At 39.8% G+C, this 16,031-nt stretch overlaps 2 protein-coding genes across 2 annotated transcripts; both read right to left on the bottom strand.

Annotated features, from left to right (window-relative positions):
• Positions 1–7,185: 7,185 nt before the first annotated feature.
• Positions 7,186–9,337, bottom strand: LOC306760574 (ATM interactor-like; the record flags this gene model as incomplete). The annotated part of the gene is made up of 2 exons (XM_079246488.1): positions 7,186–9,047; positions 9,144–9,337. 2 exons carry the CDS (start codon positions 9,335–9,337, stop codon positions 7,268–7,270), a joined length of 1,974 nt encoding a protein of 657 aa, XP_079102614.1. The 3' UTR covers positions 7,186–7,267.
• A 450-nt stretch (positions 9,338–9,787) lies between these two features.
• On the bottom strand, positions 9,788–15,884 carry LOC306760579 (ATM interactor-like). The gene is made up of 4 exons (XM_079246501.1): positions 15,655–15,884; positions 11,628–11,753; positions 10,039–10,065; positions 9,788–9,909 (listed from the first exon to the last, which is right to left on the bottom strand). Exons 1-4 carry the CDS (start codon positions 15,868–15,870, stop codon positions 9,877–9,879), a joined length of 402 nt encoding a protein of 133 aa, XP_079102627.1. The 5' UTR covers positions 15,871–15,884; the 3' UTR covers positions 9,788–9,876.
• Positions 15,885–16,031: the final 147 nt, after the last annotated feature.

The following is a 16,031-nucleotide window of genomic DNA, read 5'->3' as shown; positions in this document are numbered from 1 at the left end:
CCGCACTGCAGAGCCCAAGTGGTCGTGATGGAAAAAGACCCGGCGAGTCAAGAGATGAAGCCGTCAGGTGGTAGTGTCCCCCTCGCCGATAGGTGCTCTTGCTGCGTCAGAAGCTGACTCTCAGCAGCTCCGGACCAATAAACCAAGGTGTTGTTCGGTATCACAGAACAACTTTGTCCCTTCAGAAGAGCCACGTAAAGCACGTTGCCTGCTCTGTTCAAAACAACAAGAAAATGGTACCTGCAAAATAGCCTGTATTTAAGAAGTGAACACGCACAGCGTCTCCTCAGCGTTTCATATCTACTGTGGCTGAGAGCAGCCTACGTGCAGAAGTTAACGTCGCAAATAACCAAAATGGTTTCCTCCTTCACAAGTGATAAACTGGTTAACTTCCCCTTCCCAGCTGCGACGTTATACAAAACCCCCAAACTCTTTCAGTATATATTTAAATGCAATTTAAAACACTGCAAATAAAATTTAGAATAATTTTGTGATGTAAAACAAAACAAAGTGTTTCTCCTCCGCTTTCCAGTCGGGGTCTGACCATACACTACATCCCCCCGCCACCCTCCGTCTCGCTCTTTTAATTAACATCGCGCAAAGTCTGCGTCATTTACGTGCCATCAGGAACAAATGGGTAATTTCACATTCATTGAATAAATATCTCATATTCTCGTGCAGTAGTCTCGTGCCTGCAGCCGCAGGAGCTCGCGCAGCCCTCCCTCTTTACTTTACGTCACATCTCTCCGGTGGAACACTTCGTTACCATGGCGACGGCGTTGCAGCGCCTCTGTGAAGGTATTCACAACTTCCTCCGCCTCTATTCAGGTTATAAACAGTCAGCAAAGACAAAACTCGTCACGACAAATGACCTGTTCGCGGTAGATTTCGGTAGAGTCAGAAAATAATCTGACTCAGGAGTGCAGCAGGGATATAACTGGACTTGTTCTGGTAAGTCAACAGAGGATTTGACGTTTCGTCTTAAACTTCTCGATTCTGAAGCAAAGTGTTTGGCTGACTTGACCTATAAACGAATTGTTTTTTTTATATATCTATCTATCAATCTATCTATCAATCTATCTATCTATCTATCTATCTATCTATCTATCTATCTATCTATCTCTATACACACACACACACACACACACACACACACACACACACACATATATATATATATATATATATATATATATATATATATATATATATATATATATATATATATATATATATATATATTTCATGCCCTTTCTAAAGTTCAGACAAGATGCAGCAGCAGAAAGATGATCAGACACCTGCAAACAGAGAGGACTGTCAACTTTCAGCACAGGAGGACGCAGCTGGAGCGCAGCCTGACAAGACACCGGAGAGGAGACATGTTGATGCCCTGCTGGATATCAGTGAAGAGACCTTTAGAAAAGAACTGGAGCCATATGACTATCATTGTTACTCTAGAGGGGAAGACGCTGTAAGTGATTCCTCTAGCTTTCTTTTTGTAGGGTTTTGTAGCATATGTGTATTTCAGGAAGAATAAATATAATTTGAAATCCTGGCTCACCCACACACAATACATGGATAAGAGATTAAACTGATAGTCACTGAGATCCTAACACTAACCCCTCTATGATCTCCGCTTACCAGAAAAGTTTGCAAAGTACAAATTTGGTCTGTTCTCTCTTTTTGTCTCGCTTTGCCAGAAACAGATAAAAAAAATAACACAATTAAACAAATCAGACATACTTACTTAAAGTCCTTACTGACAAAAAAGATTCATTATGAGGGACAAACATTTGGAAACATTTACTTGTAGCATTTTGGGTGATGTGGCCTACTTAAAAACATTCATTTTAGTTTTCTGCAACATTTTTTGCTTTGCTGCATTTCCACCTTCTCCCCAACTTTTAGCTGACATGTGGCTTTTCCAACTAATGAAGAGAAGCAGTTTTTAACTAGCAGTCAGTACAGTCATTTGTTGTTTTCTTGGTGGAAATTAACTCTGAATTCAGCTAAGAGAGCCCTCTCAAGTTTCCTAGGAAGTTACATTTAGTTCTTTTGTGAGGTTGCAGATTATAAAACACCTTGCTCTCAAAGAGCTCTGTCTTGCATTTCTTTCCCCTGCTCACATTTCTGGTCAACATTCAGATTCAGATTAAAAAATGCAACTTTTAACATTAAATAGGTCTCATCAAGCAAATATCTGATTCTGTAACTACACATTAAAATTAATTGCTGTTTGTAGCACCTCATATTAGTCTGAGAGAAGCAGAACATCGGTTCATTTTCCTCAATGAACAAATCGTTAAGAGTTTTTTTTGTCTTATTTAAATGTTGGCATCATGTCAGACATGTCAGGATGTTTGACAGCTTTTTCCATTTATGTGAAAATATGCGGATATTTCAGGTCAGATTTATTCAGACAAAATTATGGAACATTTACCATTTTCATAAGTTCAACTTTTATTTTTGCATTGTAAGTTGTTCAATTTTCATCTAATAAAATGTGTTATGCTGAACTTTGAATTTGTTTTTGCAACAGGTTTGGGGATGGGCCAAAGTTGCTCCACTGAGCTGCATACTAATGACTCAGAACATCAATAGGAAGCCAAAGCAAAAGGAGGCCAACAATCTGACCCCTTTGTCTGCTAACCCAACACCCTCCAACGCAGACCACTCCGCCAGGACTGCTGAGCAGCACTATAAGTCTCATGCAGGCCTGCATAAGAAAACTCTGCCACTGAACCAGCAGACAGAATCTTGGGGTCAAAGAGAATTTGCTGTACTCAACACCCCACAGAAAAACATGACACATTCCTTCCTTCAAGAACTCACAGATGAGGATGGAACGCCCACAGAGACCCCTCTGCAGTCTTACCATCTGTCCCCGAAGTACTTTGTGTTGGAGAACAGACTCACTAAGCCTCAGAAGCACAGCCAGAAGCCCAACAATACAGTGGTTCCCATTAAAAACATCACATTTTTACCACCCATCAAATCATTGCCACTGAATCCTAAAGCAAGTGGTCATGGCTGCAAAGGCAAAAACATTCCAGATGCAGAAACCTTTGAGGATAACCTTTTCCTTTTGGATAAAAGGAGTAGAGCAAGAAGAGCAAGAATGGAAACTGTGTCCAACTCAGATTTATTCTCTAACTCTGCGTCCCTGAACTGTGCATGCCAGCAATATCAGCAACACCTGCATTTCATGTCTGCTCTACATGCTTCTGTCCCCGAGAGGTATCATATAGCCATGTCTTCCAAACCTGATGGAGCGCACCCCACGATGGGCAAGAGCTTTTCACAAGCAATGCTGCAACCCAGTTTCTTATTTTCCTAAGGAACAAGACTGGATGTGCTGTCTAGCTCTATGACACCTATGAAATGTGTTTAACCAGCAAATGCTCAATAAATGAATTGTCAAAATAAAACATGCAGTCAAATGAAAAGGTTTGAGTGTTACGGCATACCCCATCACTGCTAATCCCATCCTTACTTATAGATCATCACTGATCTTTGCAGTTGGATATAAGTGAATTACATATGCAATAATAGTCTATCCTCCATACACTGTTATGTGCAGACGTGTATAAAGTAGAAGTAAAAATGAAGCAGAAGCGCTGCCGTTTATTTTTTGGTTCTACCGATGCATTTAGACCAGGTGTTTTCAATAACAGCCGAATCTACCAGCAGTGGAGAGGAGTTTATTATATTCACCCGGATTAGCGACTAGTTGGAAAGAGCTGCCGGACAGGACTTCTACTTTCTACTTCTACTTTCTACACCTCTGGTTATGTGATGTCAGACAACAGCCAGGTGTCTGTGCAGCATGCTGTCTCTCCGTGTTTAGATATCGAAGGCTGTTGTTCTTCAAATAAGTGCTGTAGCTGACTGGAAATAGTGGTATGACCTTTACAGATGACGGCATAACCTTTTCACAGAGATTGGTAAGACCTTTAAACCTTTAGAAATACATATCTTTATCTTAAATTTTGTCCCTACAATCATCAGTATTGGTCTTCTTTCTTCTTAAGTGTGTTGCCAAGCATGCTTAACACTAAATTAACTGACTCCCACAAAGCAGGAAACCTTTAGGCAACAGGAACGTGTCTTCAGGTAGCCATTTCTTCTGCACAGTAGTTAAGAAATGACGACTTTGAATGTTAAACTGATGTCTGGAGGACCAAGAAGAGAAATAATTTCCTGAGAAACCCTGATTAATTTTAATGTCTTAGTTTCATAGTCATAGTTTAATTTCATAGACAAGACATAGATTAGTTGTGTCTTGTTTAAATCTGCATTAACACAAGCAAAAATACAACTCACTGAAGAGTTATCTGAATGCAACCTCCTCTTCATCACAAAATTCAGCATTATAAGACTAATAAAAGACGTTTTGTGGCAATTTATGGTCCAAATGAGTAAAGTTATGTTATACAATGGGTAGAAGGCACACAGATGGATCTGCCATGGATAACTATTACACTTGTTTAGGAGACATACTGGTTGAGAGCTACTTGGAAGAATTGATTGCATATGTGAGGGACCTTCATAAAAGTAAGAAACTATAGAGCTCAGTCATGTAGCATCACAGATCACACAACGCCTCCAACAGTCAAGTGGATAGAACAGTAAAATGTTAAGCTATCAATCATTTGGACAGACCTTTAGTTTGTTTCAACCTCTTTCAACAAGCGCTTCTGCAGGCTTTCTTGTTGCCTGGCAACAATGCTTCCACCATATAAGTGAGTACACTGAGCTACACAGTTGCTTTGTTGTATGTCAACATGGTTGTTGGGAGTTTAGTACTTCATCTTATCGATACTTTTATACTAGTGACCCAATGCCTCCGGGAGACAGTGAATGTGGTGATGCAGGCATCAACAATTTTTATTGTGGCACTTGACAAATCTGTAAACTTGCCATGAGTCTGTTCCGGCTTCCAGAGCCAACCAGTTACTGCAATGTTATTTAAACTGGGAGGATCTTAGAATTGTTCCCAGAAGATTTAACCAAGAGTGATAATATTAATCTGATAAAACGTTTTGTCCTTCGTAGAGATAGCATAGCTGAGTTAATATTAATATCTTTGAACCTTATTTAATTTAAACCATTGTTTTCAGCTTTTAGCACAAAAACTACGTGTAACGTAAGAAGGGATCATGTGTGTTCATCTAATTTTCTCCCAATTTTCTGAACTCACATCCTAAAATAAACTGATTTAAGTCTCCTTGTTTTCCTGACATACATGTTTTTTCTTTAACAAGTGACTGACAACACAATACACACATTACAGGAATTTATTAACATCTGTAATGTCATTTAAACAAATATTCAAGGCAGCCATTAACTCTACACATAGAGGCAACAGAAACTTAAATTCTGCTCAAACATATTTAGCTCTGGAAGATGACATGCATGCACTTCCTCATCAGGAGAAAGTAAAGCACTGGTTACTGACACTTAAGACCAACACAGTTCTGGTAGAAGCAAGGCATTTCTCTGTTCCAATAATCCAGCAGGAAACAGCAATGCCAAATCTGAATTTATGTCTCAAACTAGAAGTACAGCTCTCTCTTTCTAAATTACAAAAAAAAAAAAAGATAAAAACCTAACCATGGGTATTTTAAATTAAAAAGTTGTACAAGGTGCAAAGACAGAAAAACAGCAAAATGCAAAATGCAAAAAAAAAAAAAAAAAAAAAGTTATACCGGGGCACAGTGTCATTTTCTGTACATTCTTCAGTTTCTATATTTATACATCTGAACAACATAAAGCAAATATCCATAAAAATAATTAAATGGAACCAAATCGGACACTCCATAGCATCATTTTCTTGCGACAGAACATAAAACTCTCCACAGAAAATAAGAAAAGTTTGAGATTTTCATGCAACAATGATGAAAGCACAAGCAAAGAATGGATTAAACATGCAGTATAAAGGTTGAAAGGATTCTGACATTTATCCATTTAAAAAACATCCATGTATCCATCTCAAATGAACAGGATTATTTTGTTAAAGCAGCAAATGATCTGTAGTGGAACTAAGGTTAATACTTGGATTAAGGCACCAACAAAACAAAATGAGCAAAACAAACAAGGCATGAAGCTGTTTCCTTGTGCAACATAGTCTGTATGTGGCACCTGCAGAGTAACTGCCTCATACAGTAGAAAGGAAAATAAAATTATTTAGTCACTAAGACCAGAAACATTACTGAAATAATTCCAAATGAAAAAACTGAACAAAGAGTAAATAAGAAAATTCTGATTAGTAACTGAACTTCAGTCAGTATCAAGTGGCGAATACATAAAGTAATTGTGCTAATCCCAGCTCTAATCCACTGTGATGCTGCAGAGCAACATTGCTGCTGTATACATTTACACCCACCTAATGAATAAGTCAACGACAATGACAGCCTAGCCTGCTTACTGATTTGGACTGCTTAGCTAAAGGCCCACAAGAAACATGTCACAATATCGAACTCCACAATCACATTCCAGTTAAAGGTGTGCATCAACTAACAAGACATCAACATTTCATTTTATTTGTGCCACATCTCAACATGAAACCATATATTTCAGAGATGCATCTTGACAGTTGTTAGCGGTGGCCTCTAAGTGTTCAATTAACTTAAAAAACAAAAGAAGCTGACTGACTTTCCACAATTTCCACTGCAAAATTTAAGTTTACAGTTCTGCTGAAGCTGACAAGGTATTATTGAAGAGGCTGCCACCTGACACACAAGCTCAGACACTGTTTTTGTGCTGCTGATCTTACTAAGGCTTCATGCTAAATTTTATGGAAAAATGTGCAGTAATGTATCCTGCACAGCCGACAAGATTGTTAAAAAAAAAAAGCTGTCAAATTTTTTTTTTTTTTTATAGGCCAAGACAGCTACGTGCAGTGAAGGAGGTCATCCCAAGTAAGAGCAGATCAAACGTTTGTGAAATCGCCACTAAGACCAAACAGCACAAACCAGTCACAGTGGTTATACGTTGAACATGTCAGGTGGCATTTCAGACAAGACGCGTACAATAACTTACTTAAAGTGCAAATATATATGTAAACTGTCCCAGGAGCAGATAAATCACACTCACTGACCTAATAAAGTGCTGCAGAGAAGCCCCACAGGAATGATCAAGAACTTTTGCATTGACTTCTTACTGCTAAGACTACCGTCTGTCAAGTGGATCACATGGACCTTTTTCCTCATATAGGAAAAGGCTAAAATGTTAGAAACCTGTACTGCAAAAGCTTAGAAAGAGGGTTTCAGCTGTTAGGTTTCTCGGGGTGCTGAAAGAGAGCACAGAGCTCCTCACATGTTTGTGTTTCCACTGAGCTGAAATGGGACTCCATATTCCATGCCAGGTCTGCTGACAGGAAGTCATCCATGACAGTCTGTGTTTCATTGCTGGTCAGGAAAAGGTGCCCCAGGCCTTCTGCCTGGCTGGTCACAGTCTGAGTCTCAGTGCTGTTCAGCAACCTTGCATGCTCCCCTTGACCCATATGGGTCTGTGAGGAAGGAGCTGCAGCCAGCGATGTGAGATCGGTCTGTGTTTCAGTGTCTGAGGACTCGGTGCTGATAGAAAAGCTTGAATGCCGCAGGATGCTGCTCAGGTGCATGTTGCTTCCAGCATTTAGTAGGAAATTGAGATCAGTCTGAGTTTGAGTATCAAATAGCTCCAGGTCACTAGCTTGGGTTCGACTTGGTCCCTCGTTTTGATCCAGTTCATCCATAAGGAGAAAGTCTGTCTGCGTCTGAATGTCCAGAGATTCCAGCTGCGTGTCACCACCCAGTACACCGAGCTCACTCTCCTCAGTCTGTGTCTGAATGTGCACAGCATTGAGGAACTCCTCAAAGTCAAAGTCTATTCCATTGTGTTGCTCCTGAACGGAGCTGAGACCGGAGCCACAGCCAGCAGAGGCCTCTGTGAGCACCTGATGGCCTGACATGCTGCCAGACAAAATGTGTTCTAGGTCATTTAACAGAGTCATTGTTTGAGTCTGGTTGTCCGCCATGTTGTTTGCACTGATCTCATGTGTCTGCACCTCAAAACACATACCGCCTGCTGACTTTGAGTCCTCATATATACTGCCTCCTGCAGCAGTAAGGGTGTCTATGTCCAAGGCTGTTTGGGTAGAAACACTGAGGGACTCACTATCGAACAGATCCGAACACATGATGGGCTGTTCCTGTGCTTTCTCCTCTAAATGAGGCATGGTAAAGTATGTCTGGGTTTGACTGGTTTTGTATGGGAGTAGGGAAGAAGATGAGCATGGAATTGGGTTCACACACTGGCTGTCTGTCTGAGCTCCGATAGATGACGTGGACTTGACTCGAGAGAAGAATGTCTGGGTTTCGACGCTGACTGGCAGGAGGACTTGGGCACTAATGCTGATGTCTGTCTGGGAGCAAGACGAAACTGAAGACTCACTCCCAGAACACAAACCCATTTCCTCCCCGGTCCCCGCCCCCGAGGGTGTTTTTGACAAGAATGATTTGTCTGTCTGAATGTTGGTAGAAGTGCTCCTTCCTCGATGTCCTGCCACATTATTTGCAGAGTCGTCTGGACACATGGCATCCAGACTGACCTGCACCCCTGTGCTAACTGGTCCCTGGCTAGAGCGAGAAGTGGGCATGCAATCTCTGAAAGGCAAATTTTTTGCATCAAGTTGGGGTACTACTGCTCCAGTGGTTTGTGGTAAGATTTGAAGAGTGCTGACAGAGCCTTGGCTGTCCACTGCAAGAACAACAGACCTCAGAGTCCCACTTTCTGTGGATGGAAGGAGGACAGGTAAATGGGCCAGCTGCATCACTGGAACACTGACCAAAGCCATCTTGGGCTTTGGTAGGAGCAACTTCTGAAGGCTCCGATGAGGGCTGGAGTTCTGCTTCACCAGGTCTGGGGTGTACATAGTTGAATCAGAAGGCAGAGCAGACTCTGTCAACTCTTTAGTAGCAGGCATGATCTGAATTGTTGAATTATTAATCCTAAACTTTTCAGAATGACTTAGTTTCTCCATCTTTCGCTTTTTTACAGGAGGGACTCTGAAGAGAAAAAGCAAAAAAAAAGACAGAAATCAGAACTATTTTTCATCCTCAGCAAAAGACAACAAAGTCCATTTGATCTATGTGTTTACATACCTGTGTTCTGTAGGAATTTCATGACCTGTTCTGTAGATATGTGACAGCAAAGCAGCCCTGCTAGCATATGGGCAACCACATGTACACTGATAGGTCTTCCCACAGTCTTCTATATGTCTCTTTAGGTCCCACTCTGTGCTGTATCCATTGTTGCACTTGGAGCACTTATGTTTCTTCTCTGCATGCATCTTCATGTAGTGCTACAATGACAGATAAAAAAGATACATGGAACAGCCAAAATGTTACAAGCATTACAGGCAAGAATTAAAAAGCAATGTTGTTGGAAAGCCTCATGTCTTGGCATACATTTGGATGCTACCCACCTACATAATTTTGCAGATCAAGCACATGCCCCCCCAGGCAATAACAATCCCAAACAACAGCATTCTCCCCCTAGTGGACAATGCGCTGAGCCACACTGCAAAAACTGCTTAGAAATCCTGCTTGAACACAACAAACAACCTCAAGCAGTGACTGTTAATTCCTCCCAAATTCCAATTTAATCACACATATAGGATGCAAAGCAACAATATAATGATATAAAAATGTATATGCTGGTCTAATGAACTTTATGAAAATGGCTGTAGCAGTTGTCAAAGTAGTCACAACAACATTGCAATTGTACACTTGCTACATTTTCTTTCCTCATTTCTCTACAGCTATAGAGCTGTCATCCCACTGCTGAAGGTGTTACTATTCCTGTAGCGATGCTGATGCTTGCAACATTATGATGTCAACAGCTGCCCCTCTTGACAAGGACAAAAAGCTGTATTAGGGGAATAAAGGGAAAGAAAGTAAACCTCTGAATGTCCCTTCAGGTGAGAGATCATCGGTTCAAATCAAATCTTTTTCACAGTATTTTCACTTTACCATCGTACTATTCTTCTTTACTTACAACCTCCATTCCAATGAAGCCGGGATGCTGTGTAAAACATAAATAAAAACAGAATACAACGGTTTGCAATTTAATACACTACAAGATACTTAATGTTCAAACTGATTTACTTTATGGCTTTGATTTTTGCAAATATTTACTCATCTTAGATTTGATATCTACAACATGTTCCAAATGCTGTGACAGGGACATGTTTACCACTGATGTATAGCCTCCTCTTTAAAAAACACCTAGTAAGCGTTTGGGAATTGAGGACACTAATTGTTTAAGCTTTGTAGGTGGAATTCTTTCCAGTTCTTTCTTGATATGCATCTTTAGTTGCTGTTGTTGTATTTTGTGATTCATAATGGGTCAGACATTTTCAGTGGGAGACACACCTGGACTGCAAACAGGCCAGTCTAGTAGCTGCACTCTACGAATCCACACTGTTGCACCAACGCAGGCTTGACCTCATGTCAATGTATATGCTGGTCTAATGAACTTTATGAAAATGGCTGTAGCAGTTGTCAAAGTAGTCACAACAACATTGCAATTGTACACTCGCTACATTTTCTTTCCTCATTTCTCTACAGCTATAGAGCTGTCATCCCACTGCTGAAGGTGTTTCTATTCATGTAACCCTGAAAAAGACGTCGCTTGGATGCAGCATATGTTGCTCCAAAACCTATATGTAGCAAAAATGGTGCCTTCACAGACGAAAGCTTGTCATGCCATGGGCTCTAACACACCACCATACGGTCACAGATGCTGGCTTTTGAAGTTTGTACTTATAACAATCCAGATAGTCCTTTTCTTCTTTGGCTGGAGGACACAATGTTCATGGTTTCCAAAAACAATTTGAAATGTTGACTTGTCAGACCACAGCACACTTTTCCGCTTTGCGTCATTCCATCTCAGATATGCTTGAGCCCAGAGTGGTGAAAGTGGTGAACACATCTCTGCTTGTGAACAACTGAACCTTCCAGGGAATCTCTTTGTATAATGTTATAATCGTGACACTCACATGTTTCCAAGTAACCTGCTCACCTGAGGAATGTTCAAAACAGAACTTTTCTCAAGGCTTTTGTTGCCCCCATCCCAGATTTTGGACCATATTGCAGACATCCGACACAATATGAATACATATTTGAGAAAAACAAAAAAACAACCAAGCAAAAAACCCCCAAAGTTTATCAGTTTTAACATTGAATTTCTTGTTTTTGTAGTGTATTCAGTTGAATAGAGATTAAATTTTTTTTATATGTTTTAAATAAGGTCCCAACCTCAGTGGAATTGGAGTTCTATGCAATGACCTAAATACTGTATCTACTTCACAACTACCTACTAAAGCCTCGAAAATATCAGCTGGTTGCTACAAACAAATTTATTATATAAATGTTATTTAAAACACATAAATAACATATGTGTTATGTTTTTTTTTTTTAGGTTCTAAGGTTTTACTACTTCTCTATTCAAATCCACCAGTTTAGGATTTGAAGTCTTTTGAGGCGCTCCAGTTTGTATTAAAAAAGACATTATAAAGTTCAGACAAGTAAACAAAACGTTACATAATATTGCTTACTTGTTATTACTTATTAGAAAATGCTTACCTGTTTAACCAGGGAGAATTGTGAGAAGGGTCTGTTAGGCCCCCTTGGACAACCCTCGACAGGACAGCAGTAGAGTTTCTGAGAGCCCTTCATGTCCTTTCTGACGGTGGGGTTGACAATTCCATCCTAAGGATAACAAAGATGACAAAGAGGGTAAAACAAGAAACCAAATAAGTAATTTGCATTTTGGCGTTTAGACTATGCTAACATATTAAATATGCAACGTGTTGGTGAAATAAGTCAAAGCTGTTTTTTGGTATTTCAGCATCTGTCCCAACAGAGAGCCCCAGGTGTTTCAGGAACACAATCCTCTAAACTGTTGCATGCTGGGTCCAAAAACTGAGTGCAAAAGATGTAAACAGAACAAGTAAAGTCATCTAAAATGAAAGAAGCATTGTGGTGTTGGAGGTCTCTCTTACTGAAGAAAAGAGTCAGAGAGGAGGAAATTGTCCAAGTAGAGGAAAATGCTTGCCAATACTTCCCACCCACTGATGTGCAAATCTGTTGCAGGATTACATTTAGCAAGAATCAATACACCACAATATACAAGTGCATGTAATACAAAATCATCTCTTTGGCTGTAGAAGTCCTTCCTCTAACATTCATTTAATATGCTGAAACCAGGACTTATCTCCACAAACAAGAAAGCCCACCAGTGCCTTAACCAGCAGTTGTGAATAGAGTGGATAAACAGTGCCATAGTCTTAGTAATTTACCATTTTAGGCTTTATTTCCATTTATTATAATAGGTATTAACTGCATTTTATAACTTATATTTATATTATGATAATGTCAAAACATATTTTTCTTTAACAGAAGCAAATCCCACACTGAATACAAACACATCTGAAACAAAACACCATTACACAAGAAAGGCAGTAAGACTGTCCCGTTCTTCGTAGTCAAGGTCACCCCTGTCTCCTCCAAGAATGGAGGGAGTCCAGCTGAGGCTGTAAAAGAAAAGCACCCTCTTGATTTATCAAAAGTCCTTTGCAAATAAAGGACACCTTTTGGAAATGAAACAGTTTGCTGCACATTGCCACAGTTACATCATATGGTCGTAGGCTGCAGTCTGAGTCACGCTGAGACATTATTGGTCATCAGCCAGTAGCGGAGTAAGAAAGCCACGATTTTACTGTCTCTGCTACAATAGGGTTAGTTAATGGTGTTAACCCTTTATGTTCCGTTCTACCATTTGTAGATCTAAATTGTCAATGACTATAATTAAGCTGACCAAAAATGAGTGAAAGTAAGCCTGCTTGGGTCATCTACACCACATGGCTTGGGTGTGTAATGACAAAAGTAATATACCCATAATAATTTATTCAACTACAGATTCTTCTGATTGTTACTCAGAAATTGAAAAGACAATTTTCCATTGCTTGTTTCTTAGTGCAGTCACTAAAGGGTTAAGTAAAGACTTGTGAGACCACTCTCTTGTCTGAGAAACCCTATGTTGCAGAAGTTGAGAAAGCAACAACCTTTAACCTCTCTTCCTTCGGATGGAAGGACAGGGATTGACAGACAACTCAGAGTCAAGCCAAAACATTCACATTATCCTTGTGAAAGAGTCTAGACTTTGCTAAGTGCACAATTCAAATTAAATATGTCAAGTCCTCAGGGGAAAGTGCCACCTACTATGAAGCATGAGTAGTGACTCATCAGAAAATAAGCTATTGATGTGCAATGATGAAGTAAAAGTGGTTTTACAAACAGATCTTCTATCCCAACCATTGATTTCTGATCTCATGAAGAATTCCTTAGTACAGAATGAGAATAGCATTTAAAAACTTAATCATTGCCATAATGTCGTTACCTCCATTAACAGCAGCTTCATATTTAAGTGGACTAACCTGTGTAATCTTACTTAAAAAACACTGCACGCTGCTTCCTTACTTTACTCTGTTTGCAGTTCATAAAGGAACAGTACGTAACTCAAATGTGGCTGCAGACTGACAAATCCAAACACAGTACATAGACTCAGATTAATAAAATAAAGTCTTGCCTACACCAGCGATCATAAGCTTAATGTTAAACATTGCCGTGTTCCACTTAGTATTCTTGATTAAAAATGCAGCTGAAAGAAGCTCATTTTACTTGATAAAAAATCTTTCGGTTCTACTGGGATTTTAAAGACTTTGTAAACAGCCCACATTGACTATTAAGAGCTCATTTAAATTCCCACATTCACCTTTTTCACACAAAGCGCTTCCTATGTTTTGGGACAAAAGAGCCTTTTCCAGCAAAGCACTTCATTCATAGTGTGAATACAGTGAATTACAGCTGCTCATGAAAACAGCCCAATGATAACAGAGAAACTATGGCTGGAAGTACAACAATAGCAATACCTGCAAACTTAACTAATGTACCTAAAAGTCATCTTTAAATTGAAGAGACCTTCAATTGTCAGACTTAGAGCCACCTGATATAAAGATATTGAGCTAATGTTCTTTTATGTGTCCTCTGTAACATTAATGGGATTAGTCCATCGTCTTGAAGTACATTATGAACACAGAAGTGGTCATTCTGTTTTTGTAAACTGGTTAATTGGTTGAATAATTAAAAAAAGGCTATCATATTGCACTTTTTATTCTTGTTATCATCCAATGATTCTTGAGGAAAGTGAACTAAAATACAGTAGCAAGAAAAGCTATGGGAAAACACCATTGCCAGTGAGAGGACAACACAATAGTTTTTTGGTGTATTCCTGTCACAACACACCTTGCTTCCATTAAATGGATCCAACATCCAATGAAGTTCTGCACAATGAGTGATTAGTTTGAGTCGGATGTGTTGGAACAGGAACGTACGGAAAACCAGCAGGATTGTGGACCTCGAGGACGGGAGCTGGACACCCCTTATGTTTTTGATTATCGGAGAAACTTTGTTAAATGTATACATTTTTAAAGTTAAAGTGAATGCACTACAAAATATGTAATTGATAAATCTTTAGCAGAGACACAATGCAGACAGAGCAGTTCTGTACAAACGTTCAACAAAGTGAAGCAACTATGTTTCACGTGGTATTATAAAATTGTCTTTACTTAAATATTTTTGCACTCCTTTCCGAGTTAACACGCCATCACAAGCCATACAGTTGTTGCTGCCATTTGGTATTACAACTTCTGAGAAAACTACATGGTGGTGCAAGAAGGTCTCTGGTTGGAACCTTAGCTGGGGATGGGTTGGACAATTTGCACATTTTCCCAGAGTATGCGTGGGCTCTTTCCGCATACTGTGCTGCCTCCCACTGTCATAAGACTTTAATGTTAATCAGTCCCTCAAAATTCTCCCTAGAGGTGTGTGAAAGTGGTTGTTTGTCCCCGTGTGTCCACCCTGCAATGGACTGGCGAACTATTGGGATAGGCTCCGACTTCCCCGCGAGCCTGACTTGGACTAACTGGTGTAGAAAAAGAATGAATGTACTACTGTGGAGATTATAGTGTGGTTGGTAAACAATACTGAGTTTCCTTTTTAGACGACGCTAGTAGTTCAGATGCTGAATTAATGTAACTCCGAACTAGTGTCAAATGAAAATAATTGTCATTTTATATATGACAGCTGGAAAAAACAAACTAAAAACCTTGTAATAGTAGACAATTTCATCTTTAGAAATAAGACACCACCCCCCACCGGATAAAAAGAAAAAGTGAACTAACCTTGCATTACACCAAATACCTGGAGGGTAAACTCTCAGTGAGAAAAACGCACGTGCGATTAACGTCACGTGATCAAAGAAACAATTGATAGCATATGCAGCTAGTTTTCGTGTAGCTAACTAAGTGGCTAACAGTAACTAAACGTTTTACCACAACTCAGTGAAGTTTTACCACACAGCGTCAAAAAGTTTTATTTCCAAAATTCCTACCACGATGTGCAATTAGCTCAAATGAAGTTGGATGACTTGCGGTTTTTTTTTATTTTTATAATCTACGTTTTTGTCGTGTTGCTGATAGATAGCCAAGTTAGCATACAAGTTACGTTGACGCTACAATCGTATAAATAACCGGATTTATTTACAGATTACCTTTATTCTGTGCGACTTCACTAGATGCATGTTTAATGCAGGTGTGTTGGGAAGAATCTTGCCACATCCTTCCACGGTGCAGAGGATGTTCGTCCTCACTTCTTTGGTCAACTCCGTAATGGTTGGTTTAATTATTTCCCGAGGCTGCGAAAGAGACTCGTCGTGACATTTCGGACTGTCTGTCGTCATTTTGTCTCTGTAATTCGCCTTGCACATCGCAGAGGCGGCCATGTTTCTGTGTTGACAGTTCATTCTGCTTGGCAAAAGCCCCAGCAGCAGCAGTGCTGAATGAAAAGGGCATCATATCCCTCCGCTTTGACTGAAAGGCTTGCCCACTTCCACCCATAGACCGTCTATGCTTCCACCTCTATCGACAA

Source organism: Telmatherina bonti (genome assembly GCF_933228915.1).
Source record: "Telmatherina bonti genome assembly, chromosome: 1".
Taxonomy (NCBI): Eukaryota; Metazoa; Chordata; class Actinopteri; order Atheriniformes; family Telmatherinidae; genus Telmatherina; species Telmatherina bonti.
The sequence above is the reverse complement of the archived record's forward strand: the minus strand, read 5'-3'. Positions and strand labels throughout refer to the sequence as shown.

Coding starts and splice junctions, on each gene's coding strand:
- LOC306760579 (XM_079246501.1), bottom strand. CDS start 15,870: ATGTGCAAGGCGAATTACAGAGACAAAATGACGACAGACAGTCCGAAA. Junction 11,754..15,654: donor TGAAGTCGCACAGAATAAAG/GTAATCTGTAAA, acceptor TGTTATCCTTAG/GATGGAATTGTCAACCCCAC. Junction 10,066..11,627: donor AATTCTCCCTGGTTAAACAG/GTAAGCATTTTC, acceptor TGTTTTACACAG/CATCCCGGCTTCATTGGAAT.